Source organism: Podarcis pityusensis, assembly GCF_964106645.2.
Source record: "Podarcis pityusensis genome assembly, chromosome: 11".
Classification (NCBI taxonomy): Eukaryota; Metazoa; Chordata; class Lepidosauria; order Squamata; family Lacertidae; genus Podarcis; species Podarcis pityusensis.
Genome location: NC_138036.1, coordinates 48771239 through 48790484, shown reverse-complemented (window position 1 = coordinate 48790484; position 19246 = coordinate 48771239). Strand labels below are relative to the sequence as shown.

General features: G+C 40.9%; 1 protein-coding gene across 3 annotated transcripts in view; it reads right to left on the bottom strand.

Moving 5' to 3' along the window:
* Positions 1–485: 485 nt before the first annotated feature.
* GRAMD2B (GRAM domain containing 2B) overlaps positions 486–19246 on the bottom strand; it is a 53310-nt gene continuing 34549 nt past the window's right edge. For 2 of the 3 annotated variants that reach the window (XM_080972909.1, XM_080972907.1), the window contains 13 exons: positions 13115–13237; positions 11612–11699; positions 10773–10839; positions 10242–10345; positions 9587–9682; positions 8518–8589; positions 8349–8429; positions 6759–6870; positions 5383–5505; positions 4175–4265; positions 3161–3265; positions 2644–2737; positions 486–697 (listed from right to left, as the gene is read on the bottom strand). In XM_080972909.1, coding sequence (XP_080829035.1) covers positions 656–697; positions 2644–2737; positions 3161–3265; positions 4175–4265; positions 5383–5505; positions 6759–6870; positions 8349–8429; positions 8518–8589; positions 9587–9682; positions 10242–10345; positions 10773–10839; positions 11612–11699; positions 13115–13237 — 1198 coding nt within the window. In that variant the 3' untranslated portion in view covers positions 486–655. The remainder of the gene's footprint in view (positions 698–2643; positions 2738–3160; positions 3266–4174; positions 4266–5382; positions 5506–6758; positions 6871–8348; positions 8430–8517; positions 8590–9586; positions 9683–10241; positions 10346–10772; positions 10840–11611; positions 11700–13114; positions 13238–19246) is intronic. The other variant, XM_080972908.1, reaches the window with a different exon arrangement.

Below are 19246 nucleotides of genomic sequence, written 5' to 3'. Positions count from 1 at the left end.
TGGGGGGGGGGTGGCCCATTAGCAATGGATGCTCTTCCAGAAAAACTTTACTCATTGCTACATTTCGTTGACAGCAGAATGGCATGCAGAATAGGGCCATTTGGCAAGTCTGCACGGAATGTGTCCCCTCCTACCAGTGAAGAACATGAGCAAAGTGGGAACGGTGTTTTGCTCAGCACCTCGCAGAATGAAGCCCATTGGGTCCTGCTGATTAACACGTCGGTCACGTGCCCAATTTCTGTTTCGGCAAAAAGAAAAGTGAAACAAGCTGGGCAATACATGCATGTGAAAGACACATAACTTTCCAGACATGATTGTACAGCAAATGATACATCCGCACCAAGCATTACTCTTAGTCACACAATATTAAGTCTGAAAGTCACACAAAGAAAGTAGAATTACTGTGGATTTAAGTAATATAACAAAGCACCAAGATCAGTCTTCCCAGTTATTCACAACGTTATAGGTAATAGAAAGGCATCATCCTCTGAATAGAGACACTTTATTGCACAGATTCAAACTTCCACGGTCAAGTGGAGAGTGAAGTTTTTGGAGTCAGTTGAAGGACATAACACCCTGGCCAGCAGAGTCTGATGTCACATTTAGAGTTACTTATCAGGAAGGAAATGAAGTACGAATGAAGGTAGCTGGCAACTCATTCACCATCTTCAAGTAGCTTTTGTAAATTGCTTTGGATCTTTAATAAGGAAAGAAAAATACAAGAGAAAGGATTTGGATAAAACTTGCAGCCACTTGTACAACAGATGAACAGCCCAGTGTCATACGCTTTGCTTAACTGGAGTATGCTCTATGAAGTCAAGGCACTCAATCCAGTTAAATCCAAGCAGCCCGTAAATTAAATTCTATAAACTCTGTAGCAATGGTTTGCACAAACAGTTCTTATCCATCCTCAGGGATGCTTTTAAATGGAGAATCACTGGGGAAAGTATCCTGAGGTCAACTAGCATGCTTCGAGTGCCTCTTCCCCAAGGTCTATGAAGATTCTGTTCGTCTTTGTGTGCTGAGTATTTGTTGATGGGCAACAGAAATACCTTAGAAGGTTTCTGTTGTCTGTTTTAGGAGTGAGGAACCTGTGGCCTTTTGAGATGCTGCAACTCACCACTAGTCCTGCTGGCTTGGGCTGATGGAAGCGGAGTCAGCAACATCTCTAGGGCCACAGCCTCCCCATCTCTGGTCTATTGCCTCTATCTATACTAGTGAACATATTGCAGAAAAGCAGCAGCAGCAAATAGACAACGTGTTCTGTGGTTTCTGAACCACGTCATCACGTAACATTTTGAATTTTGGATGTCGAACTATTCTTGGGGAAGTTCAACACCAAATAGAAAAGTACTCAGGGGAAAACCTCTTGGTCTGAATTAACTTGATTGTAACTGAGATTTGTACACTGCAGTGTGAAGGGGCCTCCACACCTAGTTTTAGGCTCCATTCAATCTCCCTGGTAGAGGTTAGCAAGTTCATTTGTTTCGACTGTTAGCAAATGAACCTAAATGGGTACCATCTGCAGGGAGCAGGAAACTAGACAAGCAAATCTCCTGATAACAAATGGCAGAAATAAAGCCCCTGTCCATTGGAAGTACAACATTGTTTGGGAAACAGAGTGACTGATTAAGGCTTTTCTTTTAAGTAGAAAGGCAGGATTTGCAGTTTGTCATATAAATATGAAGGGCTCGTTTGCACATTACAAAAGGGCTTAACGTGTTCTGTTCCAGCTCTCCACAAGGGCAAATTTTCTGTCCTCCGTAGAAGCCTCAGTGCCATGGTAACGATTAGAAGCTCTGTGGAAGTCTTATGTTGCGTTTTGCTAATGCAAAATCATTCCCACCAAGAGCCCTTTTATAGTGAGCTGTAAGAAATTATGAAAATTATTTGTAAATAAAACTCACAAGAGCTTTGGGAGCTAGGGCAGGTGTGTGACAGGTAAGGATGCAGCTGCAAAGGAAGAATCTAGCCATCTTAAAGTGCACCTGAGATTGTTCCTTGTCAAGCAGGGCTTGTATCTGCCGCCATTTAAGTTGGCACCAAATGGATTAGTGCTACTTGGAGCTGCTATGTGGAGCCAATTCTGGAAAAAAGTGAGACTTGCAAGCCCTGATTCCTTTGCACAATTCAGTTTCATATTCCCTTTGACCACCATGGTTTGAAATCAAGACATATAAGCAAAGGAAAACGCTTTGCCTGTCATGGTGAGATCAGGCGACTGACAGGTAGGCAGCCCTACCACCTGTCAAAGTAGCCTATGGATCCAGTTCCCCTAACCTTCAGGTAGGAATTTCCCCCACTACTTTGCCAAATGGGCTGGCACAAAAGCAGTGCTAAGGGTTTGGGAATGGTTGTTAAGCACCATGCCACCCTTATAAACATTAATTTCACTTTCCATGCTCATACAGACCAGCAGCTGTTTCTTAGGACAGGAATGGGGAACTTTTTGCCCACCAGATGTTGTTGGACAACAACTCCCATCATCCCCGATTGTTAGCCATGCTGCCTGGGGCTGATGGAAGTTGGAGTCCAACATCACAGGTTCCCCATCCCTCTTCTAGGACTTGGAAGGTCTGGCTACCTTGGGAAACTTTTTTAAAAACACAACAATTCTTAGTTACACAGTTCTGTATTAGTCACCTTTTCCAGTTTGATAAGATTAGCTGTTAGCTCCTCAGAGAGACCAACAATGTTAAGAGGCAGTTGAGATCCTAGACCTTCTTTTATTGGATATCTGAAATGGAAAGTAAATGTGGGGAAAGGGAAGCAGAAGACAATTTAAAAATGCACAAAGGAGATGTCTGGAGTTTTGTGAGATAGTGAGGTAAGCAACTAGAATGAGAATGTACAGAAATATAGCACTGGATTAAATTTTACAGTTTTACCTCATGTCAGTTAAAGATCAAAACACCAAAAATAATGTGCACTATGCACATGCAATCGTATACATGTCTATTCAGAAAAAGTCCTATTAAATGCAATGGGAATTACTCTCATGTAAGTGCAGATTTAAAATGACTGCTTGAAGAAGAGAATGAAAGCCTAACCCCAGGGGAGAAACTATGGGATAGATGATGATGAAGCTAGGTCTAGCAGGATGACTATAGTATTAAAAATGGAAAGATAAAGAAGATTCCAACAACAAAATCATTCTTACACGTGGGGATGTGAATCCACATAGGAAGCCATGGTGCCAAGCTGCTCTTCCAGAATGTAGATTTTATATCTCATGTAGAAAGTCGAGAAAATGAGTACACAAACACTGTAGGAGAGGTGGATTGAGGACAAAAAAACCACACTTGATCACCACACACCAAATTGCTGTTACATTCATTTAGCCATGTAACATTATTAGGAATTTAACAGTTAAATTTCCACCCCATTAAGCTGATGTCTCTCAATTTCAGACAGCAAAGCTCAATTGTGCAAAAAGACTTTCACAGTGACATTGCAGGTATTTTTCCTCAAGTGTTTTCCATTTGGTAATATAAACTCATCCAGATCTTCACCTTTACAACAGAGGCGGCTAAGAATATAATGCTGGACTAGAACTCCCATCAGCTCTAGTGAGCACAGCCAATGGTCAAGAATGATGGGAGTTGTAGTCCAATGACATCAGGAGGGCAGCAAGGTAGCTATGCCTTATTTAAAAGATGCAATGGTGCTTAACCCTCCACCGCTTGCTGCAGCCGGGGAACCAGCTGATATCACCCCAGAAGACAGCAGAATGTATACAGTGAAGCTCTACTGCTGTCTACTCCACCAACCTACATATCTGCAACCTGGTTTGCAATGTTGTTGGCTGTTTCAATTCACCCATGGTCTTTTAAAATATCCCTCAATTTCCTTTCAGTTAGCCTCCAGGAGTCCGGCAAAATGCTTTTAGAAAATCGCACAAGCCTATTATCCATATAACACAACTCTTGAGCAATTTATAAAGGTCACACATTTTTTGCTTCCATTTTCCGCAATGGAAATTTGTACTGTGGAACATATTCAGATTCTTTACTGGTGTGCAGCTAATGGGGGGGGGGGGAGAGAATGTGCAAGCCGTTTATTTAGCCACAGGGAGCCCAGCATTCTGAAAGCACCCCAGATTTAAGCCAGCAAAGTTTCCCAGAGTCTTGCTTTTGCAACCTTGCAGTTTGGGGAATGGGTTATATATACTTACAGAATTGCATAGAGAATAAGTATGTGGTTCACAGTCAAAAACTTCTGGTAATTCACTCTGTAAAGGACTCCAAGGATTCTAGGAGGAGGAGCTATGAGAAGAATAAAATATTTATTGAAGCATCTGAAAATGATACGACCAGACACGCTCCATAAGACAACAACTGCCAAATGACTGTAGGGTGCAAGTTGACTGTTGTTGTTTCTTCCTCACTAATTAAAAATATTACAATATGTTAATTCAGGTTATGCTCTGAAGCCACTTAATGAAGGGTAACTGGCTTCGTCTATTATGCAATATGATTATGCTCTAAATCAACTGAGCACATTGTTTGGAATTAAGCCATCAGCACTGGGCACCTTTATACCTAAGGAAGCCTTGATTAAAACCTACAGCTTAAATATGTGGTTAATAGACTGATGAGCTAATGTTCTCAGCCATATGTAAGACAGCACTCCAAACTGTAAGTTGATCTGAATGGGATATTATTTAGAACAGTGGGGCAAAGAAAGGAATTCTAGAAATATGCAAGGCTATGATTGTACTACATGGAGCGGAACCTGCACAGAGCAAGATCTGGTGTCATAAGTAGACTCCAGCTGTAAACCAAAGGAACACATAGCTGGGAGAAGTTTCCAATTATGGGTGCAGTCTTTGCCCATTCCTTCCTCACTTCCTACCTACAACAGGCATTCTCCCTACCGAAACGCTGATTTTCACCTTTCTGCTTTGTATGTCACATTCTATCGGGAGGTTTGCATATGTGATCATCTCCTGCATCTTTCCAGAATTTTGCCTCAAAAATTAAGATCAAATAAAACTGTGAAAGTCTGTATACATATTTTTTTTTGCCACTATGAGCTGGATCCACAAAAATGTGAGCAGAAGAGAAGCAGCTGCTAGCTTTGTTTGACAAATACTTTCATATGAGTTAGTGCTATCAGAGGTAGATTCTGTAGCAGTTCTCTGGCTTCTGCTTGGGCAAGAGGTTGCATAAGTTCTTGCACAAGTAGAAGAACACCTGCAGAAGTAATTTCACTTTTCACTCCCAGTGTTCTGCACAATGTGTAATATAGGGAGCCTCCACATATACAAGGCCATTTCTGGATTCAACCTATGGTCATTTTCAATTGCTGAAATCCAACCCTGCTTGGATCTATCAGCCTAGCCCACAACACCAGCTTCAAATGGGGATTTGCTCTATTTACCATTTCTTGGAAGATTCCTGATTTTATCATCGCACAAATATTTAGCCTTAACATCTGTATGGACAGCCTTTGACTCCACCCTGGAGGTTTTCAGATGAGTCTGGGTCTCAACAACATGGTAATCTGTTGAAGAACAAGCATTTCAAACTAAAAACAAATGCATGCAGTATTGGGATAACCAATGCGGTGTACTCCAGATGTTATCAGATGACAATTCCCATCATTCCCAGCCAGCATGGCCAATTATCAGGCATAATGGGAGTTGTGAACAACTCAAGGCATTGCATAACACCACAAAGTGCAATGCAGGTGCATAAACATTACTGTGAAGTTAGCCTCATTTCAGTAGGACGTGTCTTACATCCATAATTTTTGTGGTTGTCAGAACCATGGATCAGATGCTTAACAACCAGATTGATTAAGATTTTAGTGTAGTCTGCATAATACTTCAGCACAGGATTCCAAGAGGCAAAAATGGTTTGCCTGGATTCTGCACATTTGTGGGGGGTGGGAAGAGAGGAGATGTCCGATGGTGGTGGCTTCTAAAAGTATGAAGGTGTTTGATCAAAACACTGACAAGTGGCCTGTACCTCAGTGTAGTGTATATGTTTTGTATGGTCCCAGGTTCAATCCCTGGTGTCTCCAAGCACTGTTGGGAAAGGACCTGGCAGAAATCTGGAGATCTACTGCTAGTCATTATGTAGACAACTCCGAGCCAGAAGGACCAATGGTTTGACATGGTATAAAGAAACTTCCAGCATTCCTGATCAGCATGAATATGTTGAGACGACATTGATTTGGCCTAAGTGCTCGAAAACTGAATTTGCAACCTCAAGATGAGGCTTCACACAATTATGTTCCCTTGGTGCTACTGAATAGCTAATACTTCAATCCACAGTGTGATTTTACACAGAGCATGTTGGGACTAACCTATTAATTCTCTTGGACAAGTGCCAATATGTGTCAAACTGTGCCTGACCCCTCCCCTCCATACAATAAAAACCAGGCCTTATATGGACAGGTCTTACATATGTGTTGATACCACTACAAAGAATTTAAAGCTTTTTACACATTAAAAAGTACTACATAAACAACCACCACATTTCCCGCTCTTTGGCTCCATGCACACCATACTTTTAAAGCATATTTAAAGCACATGGTATCTCCCAAAGGAACCTGGGAAATGCAGTTTACCCCTCACAGAGCTATAATTTCAAGCACTCTGAACAAAGCACAGTTCCCAGGACTCTTTGGAGGAAGTAATGAGCTTTAAATGTACAGAGTGTATGTAGCCTCTGGGAAAGTGCTCTAAATTCCTAGATAAAAGACTGCAGTTTCTGCTTCTGGATAGTAAAGAAACAGTTTATTATTCAAACCTTGGAAGGCTTCCAGTTCTGGAGTTTGAGAACCAGTGCTGCTGGATTCTTCCATCTCTTGTCTGCGCTGTTGGATGATGCCATCCAATTCAGAAAAATCTTCATTGAAATCCTGAAGAAAAGATGCACCAGAAATGTTAGTTAAGAATTAACGGTCTGTTCAATATTCTGCAGCCCCCCCCCCCCAAATGTCACTTTCAGTAATATGGAGCAATAACATCACAATAGTAACAAATATTAAGCGTATCTAAAGCAATGTGGCACAGTAGAAAATAGAAAACTTAGGTTGCAGTTCCATAAAGATTTTGATCCGTCAAGTCAAGCTCTCTCAATCTAATCTAGTTTTCAAATAACTTAATTCACCTGAAACTCTTGGAATACAGTTGGAAAGGATTCCAGAGCTTCACCAGACGTTATTTAACCTCTTTGTACAAATGTACCAGAAGTTACAATTCTCTTACAATTGGCTTAGCTTGTTGCCCAAACTAGGGCTCTTGGTTAAGTTCTCTTTTCACCAACCACAAGCCTGGGTTCAGATGACCCATTAAGCCACACCTGGGCTTATTTCAGGGCATCAAAGAAGTAAAACAAGGACTGGGGAGGGGGGAAGTGGCTGCAAGCTTTTCTCCAGGAACCCACATTTTTGTGTGGTCCTGGAAACCTACGTCTTGAGAACCAGGCCACTGTGAGAGAGCTATGATAGCTTTCTGCTCAATTTATATGGAGACTGAAAATTCTGAATAATTATTGCTTTTATATTTGAAGATATTCATGTAAACCTCAAGCTTAAAATCTGGTTTGCCTGGGAAAAGGGCAGAACTAGATCTAAAAAAAGTGTGATCCACCTTACTCAAATATATGAAAGACTAATTAGCTCATTTAAGGGGAAAATGCATCTACATTTGATACGTCACATTGAATTCATGAAAAAGGATGTATCTTTGATGTCCACATGCTCACAATGACATCTGAAAGGGGAAGTCTCTGTGAGCATCTACTTGTCCATGCAATCAAGACTGTGGACTGGTATCAGTCATGTGGAAGCCTATGCATGAACAGCTGTTCATGTGGAAGCTTCTCTTTTCAAATCTCTGTACAAGTTACTCATGATGAATGTTGGAATAGAGCTCTAGTGACTTGCCAGAGGTTGACCAGGGAGCTTTACAAGTAAGCAATTAGTGAAGCATTTGATTGCAGTGAGCTTTCAGTGATCATAATGACATCAAGTCTTCAACAATCTTAATAACATCAAGTTCAGCATGTACATGCAGGTGTGCATCATGCATGAAATGGTCCATTAATGCCTTTGTCAGCTCACTGCCCTCCAGATGTTCCTCACTACAATTCCCATCAGCCCCAGCCAGCATGTTCTGGTTGGGATTGATGAGAGTTGTAGTCTAAAATGTCTGAAGAACAGCAGGTTGGCAAAGGCTGGTCCATGCCAGAATTGGAGCAAGGAATTTCTTACAAAGCCTCCAATACTATCTCAAAACAAAAATCTTATTACTGAAAATTATATTGGCTCATAGCCATTCCATATTGTTCCTCATCAGTTCATTGCTCTTAATTTTATTAAAAAACAAAACTTACCAGTGGTAAAGTTGTTGGGCGATTTGCCCGGAAGCTATTTTCTGGAGAAGGAAGACTGGGACTGTTGCCAACACTAACATCCTGAAAACACATTTTAAAATGACACCATTTGATCAACTACTAATACTGAGAACACACACAGAGGCACCTGAAAAAGGTTTTCACTCACCTCTAGATGTTGACAAACTGATTTTAATAGTTTGTAAGCAGTGTCTCTGGACAGAAAGGACACAAACATGTACTGAAAAGAAAACCACCAAAATTATTATTCAGCATTTGGGGAGACTGCCATAGCTTGCTTTAGCTAAGAACAAAGGCACATAAAAGTCACTGTGTGTCATCCAGCATGGCAAGCTACTTTTTATCATCTGCCTTTATCATTTGTATCCAAGATTGCTGCTGTCAGTAATTGAGTTCCCCCTACAAGCTGACCACTACTAGGATATCTCAATCCTATGGTCACACTCAGATAAGCCTGCCTAACAGCTAGTTTTCCTAGACATACTTGGAGGGGCAAAATAGGCCTGTATCTCTATTACCACTGATTCAGTTGACATGCTTGCATTCCTGAGGGCCCCAGCCATCACCATACTACATAGCCCGAAAACTATGTATCTTGGTTAGACAACTGCAGAGAATGGCACCAGTTGTAAATATCTGCATTACGGGAGGAGTGTTACTCTTCCCACAACATTGGTTCAGGGTCTTTTTAATTTTATTATTTATTAAATTTGTACACTGCCCTATACCCATAGATGTCAGGGCGGTTCACAACATAGTCACAATATAAAAAACAGAAAATACGTAATAAAAACAACCCAATACCCCACCTCTTCCACAACACACTTTAAAAGGGTAACAGATGTCAATCAGCTGAAGGCCTAGTTAAAGAGGAACATTTTTGCTTGGTGAAAACACTTCTTTTGTGTTAAGAGTTCCAGATATTTTCTTGGCAACTGCTCCCTGATGTTTCCAGTAACTGGGGCTAAGGATGGGTAAAAACATGAGGGGGATGAAGAGCAAGCCGTGTGTTTATTTTATTTCATTTTAGTCCAAGTTAGATCTTACTTTTCTTTTCTGTATAAATGCAAAGTGATAATAAATAAAAAAAGTAAAACCAGGACAGCCAATTAACAAGACCAACAGCTAATGGAGAAGGACAGGGAAAGGGGAGGAAAAACAAAACAAAATGGGTAATTTAAAGGTGCTAAGAAGCTTCTCCCAAAATGTGCACTTACCCTATCAGAGACTGTTGTTATAACCAGGGCATTTGGCACTAGAAGGGCAGTCTTAGTTTTCTTTATCAGTGTCACTGACAACACAGGTATACTAATCTGAAATGAGATTGTATCAGTTATTAGAGTATAAAGATGGTAACTTGGCTCCAGTAGCTTTCATGGTTACTGAGAAATAACCCATTGTGAGAAAGCTGGTTCTTGCATAGACCTGTTGCAAAGCAGCTGACATCTGCTTCTTGAGATACTTTGAGATATACAACTAAACATGCAAGTCACACCCTGCTCCATCTCCTATTAAACCCTTGCTTAGAAGGGAAGCAGTATGCTGCTTCCTTAACTCAGCTTCTCCAGAGAGAAACATCTTGAACTGAGAAGACTAGTCAAATTACGCTACCACCACCAGGTGATTTGTGGTTCTTTTTGTAGACCTAATGCTGCATTAACAATTGATATAGTCATTTCTATTAATTCAACATTATTTTAACCAGGGTTGTAGGGTTGAAACCACTGGATCATTTTTAATTTTCTAAATCTACAAGTGTCCCATTGTTTCCATTAACATTTATATCATCACCCCCAACCATATTAAAAAAAGAATTAGGCAAGAATAATCAATAACACTTGACTTCACATCATAACACTTGACTTCATTTACCTTAGTGTCTTTGCCAAAGACCTTAGAATGGAAGCAAATCCAGTTCTCCGATATGAATAGCTTCCCTTGGTACAAGATTTCTTTTTGTAACGCACAGGTAAAATCTGAAAGGGTCACAAGTACAATATTATCTAACAGCTGCACTTGTGCAATGCTGTAAGCAATGTATTAAATACTGTCTATGAAATGTAAATGCTGTTATTCATGGAAGGGGAATCACTCTGAAAAAGTCAAATAGCTTTAGATCATATCCTAAATCTCTTGTAGCTGAACTCTGATCTATTAGGAGAAAGCTACTCAATACAAGATAGTCATTGAATTATATTTGGGAAAGCAAACATCTTGGCTATGAACTAGAAGAGACTATCAAAAACTAAGCATCCAAATTCACGTGTCAATGGCCAGAAATCTCTCACTAATATTTTAGCTAGTAATAGAATTTCTTGCAAAAACTTTGAGGCATGCCAAAGGGTTAGTGTGACAGAAAATTCAATGTAACAAAACAGGAAAAAAATATAGCATTCAACTTACTTTTTCTCAAGGGTTCATCAATTGGGACATCCAGAAACAGCTTGTGAAAGTGAGCATTTGCCTTAAACTAAAGTTGAGGAAACAAATAGATACATTTTGGTTATTGCTGCATAAACATTACTATATATACCAGCTGATGTCTATCTTTGCATTAGGCAACTAACTGTAAGTCCCTTTTCTGCAGATGATGTAGGAACTGGGGTTATATTATGCTATTCAGGAACAGAGGTACAGTTTGAGGGCCTAATATTATTGGAAGGGAACGAAGTCCCAGGCAATGGATAACAGTGGCAGTGGAAACCGATTGGGTCAGAGGCCCAAAATGCCACTGTTATGTCTGAGGGAGAATTATTTTGATACTTTGTGCAAGGTCCAAAAATTCTCGAGGTCATCGTTGCAGTTTGGCACAATAATACAGCCAACATAAACATGCAACACACTTTGCCTAAAGTGGGTATTTATTAAAAATAAAAATTAATACTGCTCTTCATCAGAAGATCACAGGGCAGTTCACAACATACAAATATAAAATGAGAATACAAAATACATTGTAAAACAAAAACAAACCAACCCCCCAAATGCATTTAAAAGCCCATACAAGAATGTTTAATCAGCCAAAGGTCTGGTTATAGGGAAACACTTTTGCCTGGCAATTAAAGATATGTAATGATGGTGCCAGGTGAGCCTCCTTGAGGAGAGTATTCCACAAATGGAGCCACCACAGAAAAGGCCCACTCTTGTGTTGCCACCCTCCGGACCTCTTGTGGAGGCACATGAAGAAGGGCCTCAGATGATGACTGCAGGGTCTGGATCCCAAACAAGTAGATTCTCTCCAGTACCTGATTTGAGGCACTCTTCTTCCTTTCAGGCTTTGAGACATTCTTGCCATCTGTTGCCAAGAAGGTATTATCCACTACTGTCTTCGACCTAGAGCAAGACAACATCCCATGCATATAACACTGTTTTCAAAATGAGGTTTTTCTTTTTTAAAAAAGCTCACAGGCAGCATTTCTGCTGCAGAGATGGGGAGCCTGTGGCCCTCTAGATGTTGCTGGACAAGTTATCATTCTTGACCAATGGCCGTGCTGGCTGGAGCTGATAAGAACGGGTCCAACAACACCTTACCCTTAAAGGTCTCAGGGAGATTTCTTTTACATAATCAGCTCACTTTTGATACCCGTGTTCACCACACTTTAAAAATAAATAAATCCAGAGAAATAGTAGGTAGATCTGGAGCCAATATGCTTATTTTGAAGTTTTCAAATGACTACTACTGGAAGCTTTGCAAACACCTGCTCAGTTACAAGAAGCATGCATGTAAATTACACATTTTAAGGAAACCATCACTGAAGTACAACGTGGCCTATGGTGTGCTGAGGAGAGTGGACACCAGGTCATGCCAAGCCTATGACTGAAGACTCCTGCTTTACACAGGCAACACTCATCATAGGAGCTCAAATGAATTCAAACCCAGAGCTCTAATTAACTGATAATGGTCCCTTACTGCCATTAATGATGCATAGGAATAGGTTTAGTTCTGCCCTGGTATTTATCTCATCTGGGGGAGAAGAAAGCTAGTTGCTCCATCCATAATGGAGGTTCTTCTATCAGGGAGCAGATTGAGGATGAGTGTAGCTGCATGTAGAGAAGGAAGGAAATACAAATTGGGCAGGGAGGAATGCATTTACAAAAACTATGCTGATGACAATACTGTGAAATGTATATGCAAAATGGATGTACAGAAAGATGAGTATGGTAATGGCACACATATATTATTATATAGGTGCAGTATAAAATTTTGGGCCAGCTTATGATAGGACAAACTGAAGAGCTATCAGCCAGTGAAATCTTATGTTAAGAACCCAGAACATGAATATCTATCTAACCAACTGGCAAAACACCAAATCCTATTTCCAGATTTGTATGGCATTATTACCCTTGTAAGCTACGACTTTGCAGAATTAAGTGAGAAGCTGAAGATTATTTATAGATTGAGAATCACTGGTTACCCATATGATATCAATTTCAGGTCTGTTTATGTGTTCAAGAGAATTAAACCCAGATGTTTAATAACTGAGAGGAAGGGGATGTGTCTGTGGTTAGTTAGGGACCCTCCACTCATCTCTATTTACTACAGTTTGTAGCAGGGACAGGTAGCCATTGGCCAGTCTGGATCTGGTGGCCATCTGGACCAGCCTTTCAAACTCTCCTGAGCCCCACACCACATTGGCAGTGGTCCAAATGGGACTGCAAAAGCAACATCCTCTGGAACTGTGTGTTTAACAGCTTTCTTTGGAAGAGTTACACTACTGAAAAGTTTGTATATTTGGATTCTTCATTACCGTGAAGTTATAACCTTCTTCTGATCTTCAAAACATTCAAGATCACTTGGTGATGTCTGTGACAGCCCAGGATATGGTTTCCCGCTCTTCTTTTTTTCTTCTGTCCCATTTTCACTTTCTGAACTGCAGGAAAATGACATTTATCATCAGTGCCACTGCATAATTCCTTAAATTCCAAGCCTTCTACATTTTAAAAGCAAACTTTAATAAACAAAGCAAATCCCAACCCATCACCCTAAAATCTAAGACTGAAATTGTGCACCTGCCTGCCTGTTTATCTAGTTAGGATTTTGCACCATGCTTTCATAACAAATGTAACATTTTTATACCAACTGCAGTATGTACACACCAGCTAGTTCAGTTCTCTTGTTGCTAGCTGGAACTTTGCACTGCTGCTTATCACTGTGGAGATTTGCTCCTGCCACCTTTGATCTACTCTGGTTCTATGATCCGAAGCACTTTTAAATATTTATATAATCTAAAATATCAATGTTATCTAATACTGCAGACCTAATCATATTTTAGTTGGGCATAATCCAGTTGAAATCAATGGGATGTTCAAAAAGAAACGTGGAATGGGGCCATCATTGTGAAATATAAATATGCTTATTCTTGGGAAATGTGCAGTAGGAAGATTTTTTGTCTGCTGCTGCACTGAAGACAACAGTTGTTCTTGGATGTAAGACAAAAAAACAGGAATAAACAAGGCTAGCCCAAGACATTTTGCTGCCTGAAGCAAAAACTAAATAGTGCCCCCTCCTGCTGCAGAAGTCAGACACCAATTCCTGCTTTCATCTATCACCCCCCCCCCGCCCCATGGTGCCACCTTGGCAGGGCAAGTGCTAAAACAATAGCCATAGAAGTCACAGTGTGCTATCATAGCAGAAAGACCACTGTCTGTATATCTGTAAAGAAAACATTCTGGAGTTTGTTGTGTGTGAATATTGCCAGTACAAGCAGGATGGAAGGTAAAGGCAAATAAAGCAAGGTACTGGGTGTGTTGAAATAAGACGGCTTTGTTTTGCTAGTGTAGTGAACAAATATTGTATCTGTCCCAAGCAACATGAGCTGCCGGTTGCAATTCCCAGCAAAGATCAGAGAAGAGATAGCCGCCTCACTAAGTCTGCAGCCTATAAAGGTTGTCTGCAGCATATAATCACTCTACTAATTTGAAGGAGGGAAGGAGCAGATCCAGACTGAAGTGCAGCTAAGGCAGCAAAAAGCTTGGGATATGCGCTATGCTCAGTGCTAATGCATTTATTTACACGGAAGCCTCACTGCTTTCAGTGGAACCTACTTCCAAAAAGCATTCTCAGGAATGCATCCTCAAGTACAGCCTTCTTCAACTTTGGGTCCTCAAATGTTGTTAGAACTATAACTCCCTTCATCTCTGATCACTGGCTAAACTGGCTGGGGATGATGGAGACTGTAGTTCAACAATATATGGGGACCAAGCTTGAGTAATTCTGCTTCAGTGACAGGTAAAGAGACATGGTAAAATGGAGCATGTTAAATTTTTCTGTTATGATTACCGTATTTTTCTCTCTATAACACGCAGATTTTTTCTCCTAAAAAGGAAGGGGAAATGTCTGTGCGTGTTATTGAGCGAATGTGTGGTCCCTGGAGCCGAATGGCGCGAGTGGAGGCAAAAATCAAATCGCGTCTCGGAGAAGGGAAATCTGGAAAGAGGAAGCGGCTGCTTTCCTGCATTCTGCCTCAGGGTCTTACTGCCTACCTCCTCTGTTTCATTGCTGTGTTTGCTCAAACGGAACAAAGAGCAGGGAAAGCCGCTCCCCTCCAGGCAAGCAGAGCGTCCTTCCTTCTAATTCCTCTCCATGCTCCGGAGGGAACAATGTTTGTGAAGGGAAGAGAGATTACAGGTTCAGCTTAAAATTCTGATTTGACTTCCTGCTTTTGTTTTTGAGGACACACAGCATTCAAATATGCTTTCTTCCATTTAAAAGGATGAAATCCTTAAACAGTGTTTTGCCTGTAAATTCATGCGATCTGGAAGATTACAGTGTCTGTACCTCTTAAGGGATGGCACAGCTTAGGTTTCGCTGCTAAATAGTTCTTAATGCAGTTAAAATGCTTTCTTCTGTCAAGGCAATTAAAAAATATATATATCAGGCAGCCGGAAAACATGCAGGTGGGAGAGAGAGAGCGCGAGCTGGCTGGCTTGGGTGGGGGGAAACTTTTGCTTTCCTTTCCTCCCTCCCGTTATACCCCTCTCCTGCATTCTTAGCCAGCTGCTTCTCTGCACACCCCTCTCGTGCTCCTTGTCCCTTCTGTGTTTTTACTTCCCTCCCCACTTAAAACGTGGTTACAAAGCACGGATCCACATGGATCCTCAGGACCTTTGCATTGGGTCACCCCAAATTCACCATCAGATCACATAGCAATGATCTGATGCAAAAACAGGGCTGCAATGGTGCAAAAACGTGGTTACAAAGCACGGATCCACATGGATCCTCAGGATCTTTGCATAGGGTCACCCCAAATTCAACATCAGATCACATAGCATGTCCATGGCTACAGACTGCACCAAAAAACACACGCACCCACTGTTGCCTGGGGCTGCAATGGTGCAAAAACGTGGTTACAAAGCATGGATCGACATGGATCCTCAGGATCCTTGCATTGGGTCACCCCAAATTCATCATCAGATCACATGTCTGTGGCCACAGCATGAAGCACAAAAATGATTCATCCACCGTTTCATTCAGAATGTTTTTTCCCTTGTTTTCCTCCTCTAAAAACGATGTGCGTGTTATGGTCAGGTGCGTGTTATAGAGCGAAAAATACGGTAAATGAACTTTGGCAGGCTCTGCTTACTTACGGCTTTCAAATGGTCACTCTTTTCACAGTCAGGGTGGTCATTTCAACCAACAGGGACAAAAAAACCAACCAACCCATTCGTCTCTTCCTCCCTAACATTTTCATTCAGGTACACTGAGTCAAGTTCCCTTCAACAAAAGAGCTGAAGCTCAAGAATTCATCATACTTGCACTCAATGACAATGAAAAATGATAGAGTGCTGTCCTCTGTAACTTGACAGCTCGCATCCTTTTTTACCAATAGAAATTGATTCAGTGTTTCTCATTCTCTAGGAACAAAACAACCAACTGTTCAGAATGAGAACTGTCACTGAAAAGCAGCTTCTTTACATTTTCTCTTTCCCCTTTCAGATAGAAAAGCTTTAACAGTTCCACTGGCAGACGGTCTTTCAGCTGTGGGATTCGTAACCCAAGTTGCAAATGGCACAACGTCAAAGCTGAATATTTTCATTCTCACTAGACAATATGATTGCCATTGCTTCAGAGAGTATGTTTTCTAAGGTGAATAAAATTAGTCTTCTTACTCATTCAAAAGCAAGCCCCATATTGAATTTAATGGGATTACTTTGTAACTGCACAAAGGATTGCACTGAGAGTCAATCATATCCATGGCATGTTTGTTGTATTGTTAGGCTTGGGTGTTTGTTTTGTTTTTTTTGAAATCTTGATATTTAAATTTTTATTGCAAGCTGCCTACAATTTGATTTTGTAACTGGAAAACAGGATAAAAATGTCTTAAAAAATAAATACAGCAATGGAGGACAGGATACCACAGTAATCCTGATGGGAGACATCTAGGAATGCCATGTATGTGGCCCCAAAGATGGGACATAAATGTACAAAATGAAATATTTAAAAACATGATGGCCCCAATCACATCCAATTTGTTTGTGCTTTTTAGAGACCTTCTGAATGGGTTGGAGCTACTTAGTTATACTGCAGTCATAAAAAAATAAGTTTATTTTATTTTGAAGGGCTGCAGAGTAGCGTCTTCTTCAGGGACTTCAACTGAACTTTGTGACAATAATTTTCATAAGCATTATGAGAAAGCAGAACTGAGATTTTGATTTTTGCTTGATGCTTGTAATGCAACAGAAGTGAATGAGAAAAATAACAGGAAACGTATTCAGTTACAGATGGGTAGCCGTGTTGGTCTGCCATAGTCGAAGTAAAAAAATTCCTTCCTGTAGCACCTTAAAGACCAACTAAGTTAGTTCTTGGTATAAGCTTTCGTGTGCATGCACACTTCTTCGTGTGCATGCACACTTCTTCTTCTTTGTATCTGAAGAAGTGTGCATGCACACGAAAGCTTATACCAAGAACTAACTTAGTTGGTCTTTAAGGTGCTACAGGAAGGAATTTTTTTACAGGAAACGTATTGTAATTTTAAGATATGCACTGTGAAAAAGAATGCCTCAACTTTAAGAGAATGCTTCAACTTCAGTAACAACAGTTTTTTTTAAAAAAAAAATTATGTGTTAAGAAGTTTTTGTTTGTTTCCCATATGTTAGAAGTTCTTATTTAGGAATTATTTTTGCAGCTTCAGGATGATTAGGTGATATAAGGCTGTAAATGTACCACTTGTTGGAATTAGTACAGTGGTACCTCGGGTTACATACGCTTCAGGTTACAGACTCCGCTAACCCAGAAATAGTACCTCAGGTTAAGAACTTTCAGGATGAGAACAGGATGAGAATACAAATTGTGCTCCGGAAGTGTGGCAGCAGCAGGAGGCCCCATTAGCTAAAGTGGTGCTTCAGGTTAAGAACAGTTTCAGGTTAAGAACGGACCTCCGGAATGAAATAAGTACCTGAGGTACCACTGTAACTAAAAAGTCTGCAGACAAGTAGTTACCAAGGCTAGGGTGTTGGCTCCTATATATAAAGAATCTGCTTGATCCACTTCACGTTTGGAAGAGATGACATGATAGATGGGACAAAGGAAGTTATGGCTTCTGGTAAAACAACCAGAATTACATTGAAAATGCTTTGCCTTCCACACCTATCTTTGAACTGGCTTGAGAGTGCTGCAGGCTATCACCCACCTTTGACCTATCTCTTACTTTTTCTGCTGATGCATAGTGATGCAGAAGCAATGAAGTCACTGAATAGAATCTACTGGATGTCATGGCGCAAAGCCTAGGATGTTGCTGCTTAAGGGCTTGTGTACACTTGCTGGAATCCACATTCTCTCCCTTTGAATTTGACCTTATTAGTCAAATTGAAGTTGAAGATCAAACCTGCTTGATCCTGTCCAGACCAGCAGCTATTCCCTTTTGTCTTTGTCTGCACCTTACAATCTGTTTGTTTGAATGTGTTAATTTTGCACAACCAGGGCATGAACATAAGAATCAGCTGAAAAATTGTGTCTGCCCAGGAATGGCACACATCCAGGAATTCTGGAGTGGGGCGGGGGGAGATCAAGGCAATGCATCCACTGTCGGAAAAGCAGTTTGGATATATTTTTCAAAATGTACCGCTGGAATAGGGAAATCTGAATTTACAGGGGAAAACCAAAGGGACAGGGGCTGTTTGAGAGCGATGTCATGTGGATGACGCTAGTTAAATGGGAATGCAAGCAGCTTAAAGTGCATATTAAAAGGAGCTCTATTCCCTTCTCAGAGGCACATACACATGGTGGGTGGTGCAAGAAATAAAAGTGGGTGGAGCAATGGATTTAAATTTTACCCCTGTGCAGTGAACTAGTTTCTACATACACCTCTCTATCCTCCGTCCAGGGAAGCAAGAGTCATTATCAGAGTTCAGTGATGCATTCCAGCCCAGGTGGGTGTGAAGCAAGACCAGTGAGGCCTGTGGCTTGGGGTGAGAAGGTTCTCCATCCCTGCTCCTTTGTAGCAGCCTAAAGTTGCTTAGGGGAAGGGATGGAGTAAAGAGCAAGCAATGAAGGAAAAGGGATGAGCAAGGGTGAGGACAGAATCTTGAAGGGGAAGGCCCTTCCTCCCACCCATGGATTCTCTCCATGAAATTTCCTTGGCCTTCTGCTAGCAGCTAGCTAACACCTAATCAGTCGATATCAGGATTAAGAATTTTTTTAAAGAACATCTTTGTACAGTCTAGTCAACAATACTGGAAGTAGCCAGGGCTTTTTTTTCAGTAGGAACTCACTGGAACTCAGTTCTGACACCTCTCAGGTGGGCGCCATTGCCATTATAAGACAACAAGGGAGGCATTCATGGTGCTTCTGGCACCTCTTTCTCTAAAAATTGTGCTGGAAGCAGCATATCATAACTTACAGATGGGGACAGGCAGGTGTACCCCTGTGCAAGAATTAAGAT